The sequence below is a fragment of the Penicillium macrosclerotiorum genome (genome assembly GCF_028827735.1).
Source record: "Penicillium macrosclerotiorum strain IBT 26536 chromosome Unknown utg000003l_segment0_segment0, whole genome shotgun sequence".
In the NCBI taxonomy this organism is placed as follows: domain Eukaryota; kingdom Fungi; phylum Ascomycota; class Eurotiomycetes; order Eurotiales; family Aspergillaceae; genus Penicillium; species Penicillium macrosclerotiorum.
Window position 1 is genome coordinate 5,008,164 of NW_026643083.1, and position 15,439 is coordinate 5,023,602.

A 15,439-nucleotide genomic window follows, 5' to 3' on the forward strand; every position below is an offset into this window, starting at 1 on the left:
CAGTTCATGTCGTCGCCGGTGTTCCGCACGCGTAAAGATCTAGCTCTTTATTAGATACTGTATCCCACGGCATCTAGGGGTTCCATTTTTGAGTCATTTGTTACTAACCTTATGACAACCGGGGAATTCGCATGCATGAACTCGCTTTCCCTTCTTCGCTTTGCTCACTCGGTGCTCGCCGGTGGAGGACGGCGAGGAAGGTACCGTACGTTGAGGACTCATGCGTTTTGCATCAGGATGGACTGTTTGTTGATCCATGATGGAACTTGGCGGTGGTGATATGTACTGTGGCCGTGATGATTCCAAATAGGGCGACACTGAGGATACGAAGTGGTTGGAATACTGGGGCAGAGTGCAACTGATAGACATTGTAGGCAATGTTGGGCAAGCCCCTCTTATGTCATAGAACAGCGAGATTAGGGCGTCGAGAGACAAATTGGGCTCCGCAGTTGTTTGGTGGGTGTGAATTCAGCAGGGAAAGGAATCGGGTTGTGACGCTTCGTTATATCTTGCCACACAGCTTGGTAAGGAAGTTCTAGACTCCAGTTGGTTTAGACAACACAGGAAGAGAAGGACGGCGGAATCCACGTACCTGATCCGGATGGCGGCCTTCTATATAATCCCCGGGGGGAGAGAGGGGATCATGGGCGGATCAATAAAGATCGGCTGATTTACGGAAGAGTAATTGAAGCTGGGCGACTTTGCACGATCCCAGGTGAGTTTAGAGCCAAAATGAAAATAAAAATGAGAATCATGAAAAAATACCCAATAAAATAAAACAAAATAGTAAAAAAGAGAAAAAAAGATCAAAGAGAAAACGAAGCAAGTAAAGCAAAAGGAAAAAAAAAAAAAAAAAAAAAGAAAAAAAAAAAAAGAAGAGAGAGAGATAAAGTGCCCCCAAATTACTCTTTGAAGTAGTTTTGTCAATCCTCGAAGATGAAACACCTAGGGCAAATCGATTTCAGCATAGTGTGCAGCCGGCCGAGCAGGACGATGCTCAACTGATCGACCACCACCCACAGCCCCCACCCCGATGGCTCCGATGGCTCCAGTGGTTCCAGTGGCCATGGCTGAGTCCATCCTGGGTCAGATAATGCTAATCGTTGTCCCCTCACCAACATTTTCAGATGCTATCGGCAAAGCTGTTTGGTTGCCATCTTTTCGACATGCATAAGAGCGGTCTTTGATAGGTGCTCCCTGAGTTTCATGATTCATTCCTTGTCGTCTGCAGACAAGCGCCGTTGGTTCCCAAATAAGCCTGTACACATTGGATTTCTCTTTCTTCCCCTCCCCGAGCCCTCAGTCGAGTTGCCGTCAAATCCATGGGTCTGACGCGAGAAGCTTGTCGGATAAGTCGGCGGAAGGCTATCGGTGGGGTGGCAGGGCAGATTTGGGGGCTGGTCCGAGCAGTTGCTCGACATGCGATGTAAACCCCAGAGGAAGTCAACCCAGCTATCTTCGGGTTCCTCCAAGTACTTTCCCATTAGGAAATCGAGACGACAAGCTGGTTCCACGGGTTTCAAACCACAGGCTACATGTTGAGAAGACTAGGCAAAGAAAATCCCGGCCGCGACTGATCCCAGTGAGAAGGGTACAGTGGGGCGATTGATCCTCAAAGTCGATGGGGGCGTGCGAACGATGTGCGGTTGCTTGGTTTCCAACCCAGCCAATTTCATCTGGGATGTCGATTACGAGGCTTTTCCCCTCAATACCATTTTGAGCTAGTTGATTGTCTGAACGAGACACAGAACCGGGACCCGGCTAGCACGAAGCATCAGGGGGATGCAAACGAGCAAAGGGCCAGAGGGGGTCCGAAGGATTCCTTCCCACATGGCAAACCGTTGCGGTGTAGCTCCAAACAAACTGGGAATGCACTGCTTCCTCAGGCTTTGCAAAAAAAAATTAGTGCTGAGTCTCAGCCAACCATAGGTCTGTAAAAATCATGGAGTTCAATTGTGTGCGGGTTAGCGTCGCCCGGCAAGCGGACATAAAGAGTGGACTGCTCCGTCACGCTGGAGAGGGCTGTCGTCCGCCCCGAGGTTGATCTGCGGGTTGCGACGGCTCAAGTGATGGCTGCACAGACCAGAAGCCCACTTAGACAACGATCACTGGTGCAGTAAAGACCCGACAAAATCTAAGCGCGACACTAGGATAAGCGAATGCGCCGATGGACCGACCAAGGCCGAGGAGGACGGGCTCTGATTTGCCGCGGGATTTTTACTTGCGCAGCAACCGGTTGGATCACTATTCCCCTGACTCAACCTCGTCTCCCCTCATCAATTTGATGCCTGGGAATGCTCCTGGTTCGGGGGCCTGGGCGTCGGTTACTCCGTGTGCTTCAATGCCTAGCCCAGCCCGACCCAGTGGCCCAGCTCGCTGGTAATTCCCGTGGGACTTGCCATTCTGGCCCCCACGGCCACCGTCGTAGCGCTGCTGCTCGAATACAGCCAATGCAACCTTCGAGGCTCGCCGCCGTTGATCTTGCCTCGATCTGTACATGTCGCACTCTTTGCCAGTCCCGTCAGGATCCGTTCCACCTCCGGTTCGGTGGAGTGTTGCCGCCTGGGTGTAAGAACGTAATTTCTCGTCCAGTAGTGGGCGATCATCCTGCAGTCTGCCTTGGGGCTCCCGACGTCGATTGGACAACTCGTCAGCAGTGGGGGAGCAGAGCCTGTGCACGGTTGATCTGGTTGTTCCACCGTTTTGGTTACTCTATTTGATCATTGTCCGGACTCCCAGAGCGCCTGTATCCCCCTTTCCACGTGGTAACATTTGTGCTAAACAGGGATTGTCATCCTTGGTAACCGAATAACGGGCGGCGGGTCGTGACCAGGGGGGCAAGCAGGGAATGAGAGGAAAGACCTCGATCCTGATGGCGTAGTCGCTTGGCTTGCTGTTGACCAGCCAAATAAGTCCATTGTTGGTTTGCTCCTGGTGTTCCTGGGGGCGTCCTGCTATTGCGGCTTAGCAGCGGATTGTCTAGTTTCTGTTTCTGAAAGAATTCGGGTGCCTGGTAGTCATGCGCGTCATGGGTGGTGATGGCCGAACGTTGAAGTTGAAAGTTCAAGTTGAAGTTAGGGTCGAGGCTATGTCAGCACTGTAACGCCCAGCTCTTCGTGATCTCACATCCAACATCCCCTTCTCTACGACAACACCAACAGCAACAACAGCAACAACAACAACAACAACAACAACAACAACAACAACAACAACATACCAACACCACTCCTGCGTATTCTGTTATCAGGGGAAACGAAAACCAACTTCACTTTACCAGGCTGTGTTGAACCTGCACGCGAGGCATCAGAAAGGCCTACATTGACTGAATGAGGAATATCGACGCATCACTGATTTGGGAAAAAAAAGCGACCACATCTACCAGTTATCTTACGAGCATCGCAGCAAGCCTTGTCTCCTCGGCTCCGGGTCTTCTCCCCGGCTGAAGCCCCCTAATCCCTCCTCCCCGCTTCGTCGCAGGAGTAATCAATCGCCCAACGAGCTGGGTTCTGGCCCGGGCCATCGCGCATAGGGCATCCTAGGGGTGATCTTCGTCACTCCTCGACCATGCAGACTTTCCTCCAGTACTCCGTATAGAGTATGTGAGGCGCAATTGGTGTCCGAGGGTCTCCACGGTCTTCCAAGAACACGCCAGCCCCGATGGTGGGGGCAAGCGCTCTCTTGGGACCGTTTCAATGCAGGGGTAATTATCCAAACAGGGCGCGCAGAGCTTTCCAGATGACGTTCGCTCTATTTGCCTCTTTCGTCGCGATCAACGATCATGACAGCCACAGGCCGGCTTTGTCTTCCTGTCTCGGTGCTAGAATGGCTCCGCACGAGCACCGGACACTAAATGTTGGACGGAGAAGCCACGGCCCTGATCTGCTCCCTCAACTTTCCTCTGCTCCACTCTATCCACTATACCCACCTTGTCCAGCCTAGGTGCGGAGATCCACCCGATCCGCTCTCGCAAAGTCTTTTGAATGGAGGACCCCGGGAACCCCCGATACTCAAAGCAGCTAGGAACGCGACATGCATCGTCGACGCGAAGCTAGATGATTATTGGGGCTCCTAGCGATGAAATTCCCTATGTAGACATCGAATCGTTGGATGAGAGAAGAAGCTTAGGTCGCTTCGAAATTATCATTCTAACGCTTTTTATCATTTTCTGCTCTCATTCCTCATTCTTTCATCACCGAGCGCATGGATTCGCGTATCCTCCTCGGGAAAGGGTATCAATGGCACTGGTCGGACCCGCAGAGCTGGGAAATGGCTTAACCCCAGTGCTAATCCTTCCGTTCACTGGAAACGAGTACGAACGAGAACGGCCCCTGAGAATCCTCATCCGCACCCGACTCTGTGGATGAAACCTGGCCCATGTCTACAGGGTGCAATAATGCAGCAAGATTTATGTGACCTCAAATCTGCCTTATGAATTCAGATAGTCCCAAGTTGCCATTCGCCCCCAACCGGCCAACATGTTAGATTGTAGCGGATGCTATCTATCCGTATAACTCGACGGTGCGTATTTCCGAGAGACGAGAGCACGAAGGATGATGGAGTGGCAAATTAGACTTTGAAGTAGCTGCTAGACAAACTGAGTGCTTGGTTCTAAGTTCTCGAATGGGCTGGATACCGTGGATATAAGATATATTGTCAGTTTTTGGGCCTCTTCAAAACCCGCGGTATTGGGTACTCCATGTATCTCCACACTATTCCTCACGGAAGAATGGCACCTATGATCGGCTAGATCCTCTTCGTATGTCCCAGTAGAACAATCACAAGCAGGTACATTGCTTGCAGGGGTTGGGATCTGCTGAAGATTGGAAGCCTCTGACGTCGCGAGGATCTACGTTTCACACTCTGTGCACGTTCCGCGCTATCGTGGAAATTCACTAATTCACTAATTCACTAGTAGGCATGGCACGGATTTTGGAACTCGTGGAAAAAACTGAGCTACAGCCCCTGCAAAAGCACTGGCCATGATACGCCCATTACTATACCTGTTATCATCTTGCCAGTCGGGCCAGGCCGCAGACTGCGCCCCGATGGTTTGGTCCACGAATCCCTTCAGAATTAATTTACCTATCAGGTTTTTCTCGGCGTGAGTCGCTATCCAACTATTCAGACGCCACAAGATGGGGGCCAACAAAAACACCCTTGATCACTCGTCTTCCCTTGCCGCTCGGGGTCTGGTTGCCGTCGCTCTTCCTCATAGTCAGAAGATCAAACCGATGGTAAATCCTGCTCGGCATTTCTATTCTAGGGACTCCGTCTGTGTATTGCAGTTGAGATTGCTGTGGAATTCTGGGGTGGCAATGTGAATCAACGCAGAATTGAGGGGAATTCCGCAATCAAATGCAATATTGACTTGTACCGCAATAAACGGCCCTGGCTCTAGGGTATTGGCTTCTACATCCATTGCTTCAAACTCTATATCCGTTTCTTTATGTATAGTACGAAGGACTGACAGAGGTCTATATCATTGTGATATCTTGCCTTATGATGCCTATTTCCAGCTTGGCAATCGTTACCCACAGCTAGCAGTACTCTGAGCCACCATTCATCCTGTATACGAATTGACAGCCCAACTCAGCCATCTCTGACTTGAAATTTGTAATAATCCCATTTGTGCATTTTGTCCTTGACATCAGTGGCTAATACCAGGTCTTTGCTCGCCCAGGCGCAACATTCGAGATGCTCAACACGACCCTGCGTTAAAGATTGAAGACACATATGCAGTCCCGGAAAAGGACCAATTCCAATGTCGCTTTGTCACCTATTTCTTGAAAGCACATTGGCCCTTGAAGTTTTGCAGAAGACTACAACCCCATCTATGATCTTTCGTATACCTTAGACTCCAGAGACTGCTTCAGTCTATGATCCCCGGCGTCTACCGAGTGAGCAAGATTTTGTGCAAGAGAAACAGCGGTGCAGTGCTCAGCAGCCAAAAAGATGCTCAACATAGACTATATGTTGGTCCTCGTTGAGCTGTTCTCTTTGCAGCTTGTATACAAGAAAATATGATGGTGCTGAGAAGAGCGCCGATTTTTCACAACCGCGGCAACAATCGAGCAATACTACCCTCATATTGCAGTCGATGATGCTCCAATAACCAAATGCAGGACATTACTGCTTACGCCTGGCTCGCCTAAGGACAAAAATATATGGTAGATGATGGTGGTTGCTGCCATATGAGAGGGGTGTGTCAAGAATTGAATCGCTGCCCGCTATCACAACCCCCATAATACATTAAAAACGAAGGTCAATGCAAATAGTTCATCTGGGCCGGAGCCAGTCATTGATGGGAACTCCTAGGGCCGGGTCAGGAGTTACAAAGAACTGGCAACAACCCCCCAACCAAAGATCTGCATGAGGATGTCTGGAAGGATGATATTCAGATATGTGGTTCAATATTCTCCGAATCTGTACATAATAAACTTTGGAGATCAGATTCATTAGCGAACAGCCACACGACATGGAAAATACAAAAGTGCAAACTAGAATATGAATATATAGATTCAAAAATGCTACACTACCTTGGATTTGCTTTTTACCCTTGCTCTTTCAGGCAGGGATTTCTCATTCATCATTGTGCTCGCGATAACGGTTCAGGCCTGGGCGCTTCTAGATCTTCTCCTGTGTTTATACTTCCGAGAGAGATAGCCCTTCAATTTCCTTTCGAGAGCTCCGCGGCGATGTATAGGGGAAGACTTGGATCTTCTAGAGCGCTGATATTATGCTTTTTTCTACCATGCTATGTGGTTTTTTCGAAACTTGAGAGCTCATTATTGATGGTCACTACATCTGGGAGGGATTCGGCAATTCTAAGCAATACTCACCACTAGAAAGGCAACCTGCTCGTTTTAGTGCATAGAGAACTTAGAATATCAAGTTATTTGCTGAACTGAGGCATCTGGAAAGTTACGAACTGATATTTAACTCAATTGACCAGATAGAAGTTATACCTTGCTGCTCGTCAAGCGTTGAAGAAAGTGAAGACTATATTCTCATCTACCATGGCTAAGTTTCACGCGAAATATATAGTTTAAAGCCAATAATTCGGAACGTCCTGAAAGGGTTATTTCTTGAATATTTCAATAGCCCCAAGATCAACTCGTTTCGCCTCAACCCCTTTTTTAAAGATCACATCACTAATCGCAGATATATTTGCCCCTAGGCGACCCTGAACGTCACCTATTCTCCGGCACCAAAGTTTATATCAAGTATTCTCATCACTCTATTTCATAATAAGAGCACTTTAGAACTTCCTTGTTTGGTAGAATGATGAGAATTGTCAATTGAACGACCAGGAAGCCTTATAGCAGTAAGCCTGTGGAATTCATATCATGGAAGAGCGTGATCTCTTTGTGCTGTACAACAACTTCCGGCTTATTTTCCTGTCATATCCTTCTTGCAGTATCCAACAGGGTAAGAATGTCTGTAATATTATGCATTTTATTATGCTTGATTAGTGATTTATCATAGGATTTTTTGGGAGCCAATGTGCAAGGACAAGTCTAACCTGCCTGGCTCAAGAGGTGAGGCATCCGGTTATGTCCAAAGATGCATCAACGCGGCATGAAGCATTGTCGACGTAGCGGCTAGAATCTTTGATGGATTGTTCTTAAGATGCCACCACCTGGGTCATGCTAGTGTTTTTGTTTGCCAATGTCGACGAGATAATTGATGGGAAGTACATGAACTCGTACTATACATTCCGCTTGCTGGCTGGACTGATAACGTTCTCATCTCTGCGAGGGCACCACGGAATATCAATCATTTAAGTGAATCGTCGATTGGGCAATGACTGTTCATTTCGCCCTAGAAAAGAGCATTTAAAATGCCCTCTGGGATTCTTGGAGCTTTTTTTCGTCCCTTTTGAATGATTGCGGCTCTGATCAATTTCGATTTTGGGCTTCCTTAATTTATTCAGGTAAAAAGAGTCTCGCAATGCCATGAGAGCAATACTAACGTCACTTTCATCGCTGGTGCAGAGTATCGGTGTGGGATATCAGGATATTTTTCCAACAGCCAGCAGAGTCCGAGCTGTACAGGATTACCAGACCCCAACCCCTTGTTTGGAGCGTCACTGGTGATACTAGCACTTGTTTCAAGCCTTACGAGCCTCATTTGGGGCTTTCTCAGGATTTGAATGCGGAGGCGATTTTTGAAGCCGGATCGGATTCTCGGTATGAGTTAGACTTAGATCAATTTCATGCAAAGACGGGCCTGAGCACCGACTATAGGGCCACAGGCTACGATGTTTCCTTTCTCACACTAGACAGTCTTCTGGTCAAGTCGGAAGAACGAGCGACTCCGATGTCCGAGTGCAGAGCGAGCACCGTTGGCCTAGTCAGCATCATCCTTATCGACGAATACGCATCCGAGGCCGAGTCGGGACAATGACGTGCTTTGGAGTTGGCTGGACATGGCCAGCAGAGCCGACTGAGTCATGATAGCTTCTGAATCTGCCGAAGCCCATGCGGTCCCCGCCAATCGCGGAACACCCACGACTCTCGTCATCCAGTGGAAGACTTGCGCCAACTCCAACTCTTCCTTGTCAACATCCCGCAACCCCGCAAATCACCAAATCGCCGGACTGAATCGCGCAACAACAACGGTAGCAACAACATCTTCAAAGCTGGCGCATCATTTGGCCTCGTATTCTAATATGGAATTCGTGCTTGGACAGAAAACATGCGACATGGATACAGAATGGCAGAAGTCTGCAAAGAGGCCGGGTCATCGGCAATCTAGAAGCCCCACGAGTACATATAAATATGCCCCGATGATGGTTTTCAGGGCTTCTTCACCTCGATCCAACGATACCCTATTCTTCTCCTCGCAGAAATAATCCTCTGCCGCAATGGCTCCGTCTTTGACCGAAACGCATGCCCCAGTGGTCCCCATCCTGGACGACAAGATCATTCTCAAGGGCCTCGAACGCCGGCCGCTCAACCCTAGCGGAGCCCTGGATGCATTTGAGTCCTTCGATGTCACCCCGGTGATTGGCCGCGAGTTCCCCAATGCCAACCTCAAGGACTTCCTGCGAGCCCCCAATTCTGATGACTTGATTCGAGACCTGGCCATTACAAGTAAGCTCTTCTCCATCCACTCGTCATCGTAGTGACCCTGGAAAAAAAAAAAAAGAAAAACGAAAAGCGAAGAAGGAGAGACGAGAATGATATAGAAGAGCAATCCCGTCGCACATACTCACATATTCGCAGTTTCCCAACGCGGCGTCGTCTTCTTCCGAAAGCAAGACGGGCTCAACGATGACCTGCAGAAAGAGCTTATCCAAAGACTCGGTGAGCTTTCCGGCAAGCCCTCAACCTCCGGTCTGCATATCCACCCCATCGTCAACTCCGGCCGCGAGGAGGGCGTTGCGGACGACGAAATCAGCGTCATCAGCTCTAACCAGCGGAAGAAGCTATACGCCCATCGCAACCAGCAAAGGCAGACAGCTCGGCACGAGTGGCATTCGGACATCACCTTCGAGCCCATTCCCTCCGACTATACGGCCCTTCGCCTCACAGAGCTCCCCAAGACCGGTGGTGGTACGTAGTCTTTCCCCTGGTGCTTTTCCTCCTATGCGTCCCAGCCAACTCGCTAACCCCATTCCCAAAAGACACCCTCTGGGCCTCTGGCTACGAGGTCTATGACCGTCTGTCCGAGCCATACCAGAAATTTCTCGACGGCCTGACTGCAACCTACGCACAGCCACGCTTTAACGAAGTCGCCGCGAACAACAACTTCAAAGTTCACCCCGGCCCGCGCGGTGCCCCTGAGAACGTGGGCGAAGAGCTCCTCGCCGAGCACCCCGTGGTGCGGACGAACCCGGTCACAGGGTGGAAGAGCATCTTCGCAGTGGGCACACATGTCCAGAAGGTGAACGGGGTGACGGAAGAGGAGAGCGCGCACCTGCTGCAATGGTTTGTAAAGCTGATCCAGGAGAACCACGATCTGCAAGTCCGGCTACGCTGGCAGAACCCGAATGACATTGGTAAGCGCATGGTCCTGTATTCATATTTGCGGGGATGGGAGAGGGATTTGAGTATTTTTTTTTCATGTGCTAATGGTGTCTTTAATAGCTATCTGGGATAATCGCTCTGTTTATCATGCCGCTACCTGGGACTATGAGGAGGTTGGCCCGCGGACAGGGCATCGAGTTGTAGGGCTTGGAGAACGGCCATACTTCGATCCCAAGAGTATTAGTCGACGACAGGCGTTGGCAGAAAGCGAAGAAGTGTCTAGGTGATCCTGTTTCAAGTTATTGTTTGTCTGTATGCTCTCGTTTTATGACTGGAACTCGGTTTAGCAGCATAGCAAATCACCATACGTTTCGAGAGTTGAGGAAGATCTCACCAGTAGGAGAAGTAAAGGAGGAGCTGGAGGAGTTAGGCAGCTTTCAAGCTCCTCAGTCTGGCAAACAGCAGGTTGCTCTACCTCAACATTCTTCAAAATGCATTTGCCTCCACCCCCATCCAAACACTCTTTCAGATTCTCTCCTATTACTATTTTTCACTCCTCGTCGTCTAGATTCCGAGGCAACCTGTTGATCATGGACTGGAAAATTCGGCAAAGGAGAGAGCAGACTGCTACTCCTTGCCCCACTTCGATTCCTGCTCCCTAACATATTCAAGGCAGTCGGGTCGAAGTGGATAATATTGGCTGTTGAAGCGGGCAAACAAGCCGAATGCAACTATTCACAACAATGCAGTAATGTATGTAGCATACGACACAACGCATAAGCAAAAGAAATATCATCCTTCCCCCAGTGTGCAAATATTCCACCCAAGACAACTTCATCCACCCATAATCACATATTAGATAATGCTGCAAATGAGGTCACAGAATAGCAGTCGGATCCAGAGTCGGGTTAGGGTTCTTGCTCTTCGCCTGCTCGAGGAGTGGCACCCGGATGGCACCCTTGGCGTCGGCCGGGATCGGATTGGGCGAAGGGCCCGGTGTGCGCTCACCAACGGATCTACCTGAGCGCTGGATCAGGCCATTGGTGATGCCCAGGACGGAGTCGACGATGACGGCATCAATGCCCTCAGCGACTTGGTACTAATGTGGGTATTAGTCGTGGGTTCTGCGAGGGAGGAGACATGGTGAGAATATAATGGTAACTTACGTCAACGTTAGGGCTGTCGTTATTCAGAGCACCATAGGACACGCAGACGAGACCGGATTCCTTCACGATGCGAACAAGTCGCGGGCAGAGGACCAGCGGCTCGGCCTGGGTGACAATGCCAAGAAGGTTCCATCGCGAGGCAAACCGGATAGCCTCCTGCAGACTACTGGCGCGGATGTCACCCACGGGTGATGCGCCGGCGTCAGTCAAGAAAAGGACGGGGATGGAAGGCTGCTTGAAGGACAGCAGGAGGCAGATATCCGGGTTGAAGCTGGAGAAGAGCACATCACGGCCGCGGCCAAGATCATAGACCTTAGTGAGGACCGTGTCGACGAAAGAGTTTAATTCTACAGCATAGGTATCCATCTCTTCTTCTTCGCTCTCGTGGAGCATGGGGTACTCTGGCGATCTTGGTTAGATCGTCGAAAAATAGCTGTTCTTTAGGAAGCGATGGAAACTCACTCAGTTCAATATTAAAGCCGACAGGGGTAGGGATTTTCTTGAAGAGCTCTTCGAGAGTGGCGAAGGGAGCTTGAATATGCTCGCCACGGGTGTTTCCCTTGAAACCCTTCTTCTTAAAGTCGCGGGTATGCTTGATTTTTTCCGTCAGCTCGGCCGGGTTATACTCAGAGCCACCAACGGACATGGATCGTTGCCGCGGGCCCAAATCGCCGGTGACATCCACGCCTTCAGGCAGAACGCTCCGGTGTCGACCTTTCCCCAATTCCAAGAATTGATCGAGCGTCAGGGTGTGCACGGGCGCATCAATGCCCGTTTCACTGACCAAGAAGTCATGGTAAATTACCGGCACATGATCCTTGGTAAGCTGGACATCAAACTCAACATAAGAAGCTCCCAGGTTTGCCGCTGCAATGAACGATTGAACAGTGTTTTCACCGAGCTGCAGGGACTTACGGCTGGCCATGTTCTTGCCCAGACCACGGTGTCCAATTACCATTGTTGAGCTCATGGATCGCCAGTAGGTCTGGTTACCAGTGATCGACATGTTTGGGTGTTTAAAAGGGGTAATGACCAAAAAGTTGAAAGTCACAGAGCCAATTACTTCCAAAGTATTAGCCGCAACAATGGGCACAGTAGAATCACCCTTGAGATTGATTCTCTGGGAGCCGACGGTGGGTTTGATACTGGAGAGAAGGGCCACGCCTCGCCCGACAATCTGCTCCTTGGACCCCGAGTAAGTGGGCACAAGATCAAAGAGCAGACGGACCTTGCTTGCATCATTGCTGTGGAAGACAATCGGCTCAGTCGAGATATTATCCTGAACCGGTAGATCAATGACTTCTGGCTCCCCGTGGGCACCACTGGCAGTGACTACCAGAGACAAAGCTGTATCTAACTGGGTCGCGTGAGCGTTTTCCATGGGAATGCGGTCGAGGTTGACGGTCTCAAGAGGTTTGCGCATATCCATTGTTCCCAAGCTAACCAAAATCATGGTCTCATCGGTGAGATACCGGTGTCCAAAAGTCTTAATAGGTTCAGTGTTGCGTAACCCAGGACTCCCAGAGGTAGGTCCGGGGATATTTGACCGCCGATCTGTCAGGGATGACTGGGATGATGGGGAATCAGACAGCGTCGGGCTTTGAGAAGGGCCAGGAACTACCAGCTCTGGTTCAGTGGCGGGAGGGCCGGGACTGACTTCAGCAAGACACCGCGCAATAGCAAGGTGGCCTCGTAGAGCAGCATGTTCCTTTGCAGTCCAGCCAGAAGAATCGAAGCGGTCAACATCTGCGCCAGCGGCAACTAGTAGCCTAGCCACGCTCAGAGAGCCATCAACACATGCAATGAACAGGGGTGTCCAGGCATAGGTGTGTTCGGCCAGATCAGGGTTTGCCTTCTGGTCTTCAGTTCCATCCAGAAGGATGCGAGCACATTCGTCATGGCCAAAGCGGGCCGCAACGTGCAAGGCAGTTTCTCCCTGCTCGTCTTGATAGTTGATATCAACACCAGCTTCAACCAACAACTGAACAATATCTACAAAATTCGCCTTGGTGGCGAGAGCGAGAACTGCACTGGATTTGGAAACCTGCTTGCGGACTCGCTCTCCTTTGCCGTGCGAAGCCTTCCAGTTCTCGGCATCAAGGAGATACCGGGTGGTCTTTGGGTGACCACCGACCACGCTCAGATGCAGGGGGGCCCAACCGTCATTGTCCTGCCATAAAGAGCCATCGATACCTTCGCTGACATCAAACATGTCCCAGGCCTTCAGGTGCTCAATAATGACCTCACAGACCACCTTAAAACCGTATTGAGCGGCATAATGCAGCGGTGTGCGGCCAGAGAGGTCCTTGCTCATGACGGACTCTCGTTGGTGCGGGAGCAACTCATCGAGTAAATGATGCAAGAAAGCAACCGCTGGGTCTTCCCGGCCAAGTTGCTGAGGCATTTGCGCCTCCTTGATCACGGAGCGCGGTGGCTGCAGTGTTGGAGGAGCTGCAGGCGTGATATAACGGGAGGTTTCCGGGGGAAGTCCAGCACCATGGAGGCTGCAGCTTCGGAATCGCTGGTCGACTGGACACGGCCAATGGAAATGACCAGACGGTGCAGGCAGTTGCGCCGGTTAATATCATCATCTTCCTCCAGCGTATCCACGCGACTTAGCAGCACCGTCAGACAGGCTCGTGCGCGGTGAAGAGTGGATCGCTGAATAAGGGTCTTAATGACCTTGGCATAGATCCCATCACCCGCTTCATCCGCAGCTATCTTCAACGTCTCGAGGAGTTCAAGTAGAACATGAGTGTCGTCCGTTCTGAGGGCATCGTCGACCGCCGTCACCACGCTGGTGGGCAGGTTCAGGTACGGACGAGCTGAACCACGCTTCAGCGACAGCGAAGAGTGGGTTGAGCTGGCATCATCCACGAGCTTATCGTCTGCCTTGGACTGTTCGGTAATGACAGCCATCCATGCATTGATCCGATCCTGAGCTTTGATGGCACGAGCATTGGATGCGAATGGGGCCGGGTCCACCTTGGTCTCCAGGTAACGCTTTTGAGCCCGGGCGCCCACCTTCTTGTCAAGCTTCTTGGTGATCTTGACAAAGCCACGACGATTAACCTCGCCGTACCATTGTAAGCGACGCAGGTGGTAGCGCAGATCGAGGAGGGCCTCGCGCAGGTCGTGCCGGTCCTCGGGCTCCAGCGGATGGTGGCCTTCCATGGAATATCCATAGCGATCCTCCAGTAGCTTCAGGCGACGCGCGTACTCGGAGTATTTCTTGTTGTAGAAGTAGTCGACATCTTCGACATTTCGATCAAGAGAGTAGAAGAAACCTATCCACGAGAACCGACCAACACACACCGGGCATCCTGGTTAGAAGGGATGTTGAGGGGGTGCAAGGGAGTATCATGGCGCCAAAAGGTTGCGCTTACCGGCCAGATCCGCCTCTTGACCCGCCTTCAATTGCTCGGCTGCCGACTTGATGAGCTTTTTCAGGGCCTTGTACTTGATGTATGAGGCACTCCACTCAGGGACGGTGAACTGGGGCAAATTGCGGCCGAACTTCATGTTGGCAAGACACCTGTATCCAAATGCGTTCTTGTTCCTTTTGAGGCCCGGCTGTGCTTCCTCTTATAAGAGTTTGTGTTTCCGTCTCTTGGTTCCAACTTTCGAAACTCCACCTCGGAGGTTGTTGTCCAGACAGGTTCCTCCGCCAATATAAAAAGAAACGGTCGATGCGTTCAATTGTCCAGCCTGAGAGTCACGGGGCAGTGATCAGGTGAGCGGACGCACAAAGGAAAGAAGAGTGAAAGACGCCATGAGGAACAACGGAGAGGGAGGGGGCGGGTGGTAGAAGGGGAATGTTTCGGTGGAGAGCTTCAAGACCAACTGTACCTGTTTCAAGTGGGGGCTGATGGTCAGTGGAGCGGTGAGGAAGAAAAACTCTGCACGGGGCGAAGGTCGTGAAGGTTGAGGTGAAGAGGAAAAGCTCGGTGCGCCTGAGGCCGAACGGGTTCAAGGTGTGCGTGCGGCCGCGGCGGTGATTTGTCGATCCGCGGGGTCGAGCTCCATGGTTCCGGGGTGGACTCGGCGATAACCAGAGGTGAGCTTTGTACGTCATTTGCCAGGTCACTGGCCAGGGACGATTACGGACTCAGTCGAGGCGACCCGGATACCAATCGCTCGTGCGCTCAAGCGTTAGCTCCCCATCGCAGGCAATAGCTCAACCGTCCTGAGGTTTCGTCCCGTCGCATTTCCCATTCCTCCAGTGGTTTCCCGAGACCCCGTGACCGGGTCTCCGAGTCTTCCGAGGCTCGCGTTGCTTTTATCGGCGAAATTGGGTCCTCG

The 15,439-nt window shown here is 51.0% G+C and overlaps 3 protein-coding genes across 3 annotated transcripts; 1 reads left to right on the forward strand and 2 right to left on the reverse strand.

The window, feature by feature from the left end:
- Nucleotides 1-2,244: 2,244 nt before the first annotated feature.
- On the reverse strand, nt 2,245-2,499 carry N7462_004708 (uncharacterized protein; the record flags this gene model as incomplete). The annotated part of the gene is made up of 1 exon (XM_057076434.1): nt 2,245-2,499. The coding sequence occupies one exon, from the start codon at nt 2,497-2,499 to the stop codon at nt 2,245-2,247; it is 255 nt and encodes an 84-aa protein (XP_056935939.1).
- A 6,367-nt stretch (nt 2,500-8,866) lies between these two features.
- N7462_004709 (TauD/TfdA dioxygenase family protein) lies at nt 8,867-10,258 on the forward strand (the record flags this gene model as incomplete). Its single annotated transcript, XM_057076435.1, has 4 exons — nt 8,867-9,095; nt 9,228-9,557; nt 9,602-10,003; nt 10,092-10,258. The coding sequence occupies 4 exons, from the start codon at nt 8,867-8,869 to the stop codon at nt 10,256-10,258; spliced, it is 1,128 nt and encodes a 375-aa protein (XP_056935940.1).
- A 590-nt stretch (nt 10,259-10,848) lies between these two features.
- N7462_004710 (glycerophosphocholine phosphodiesterase) lies at nt 10,849-14,659 on the reverse strand (the record flags this gene model as incomplete). The annotated part of the gene is made up of 5 exons (XM_057076436.1): nt 10,849-11,070; nt 11,138-11,538; nt 11,600-13,571; nt 13,634-14,460; nt 14,524-14,659. 5 exons carry the CDS (start codon nt 14,657-14,659, stop codon nt 10,849-10,851), a joined length of 3,558 nt encoding a protein of 1,185 aa, XP_056935941.1.
- Nucleotides 14,660-15,439: the final 780 nt, after the last annotated feature.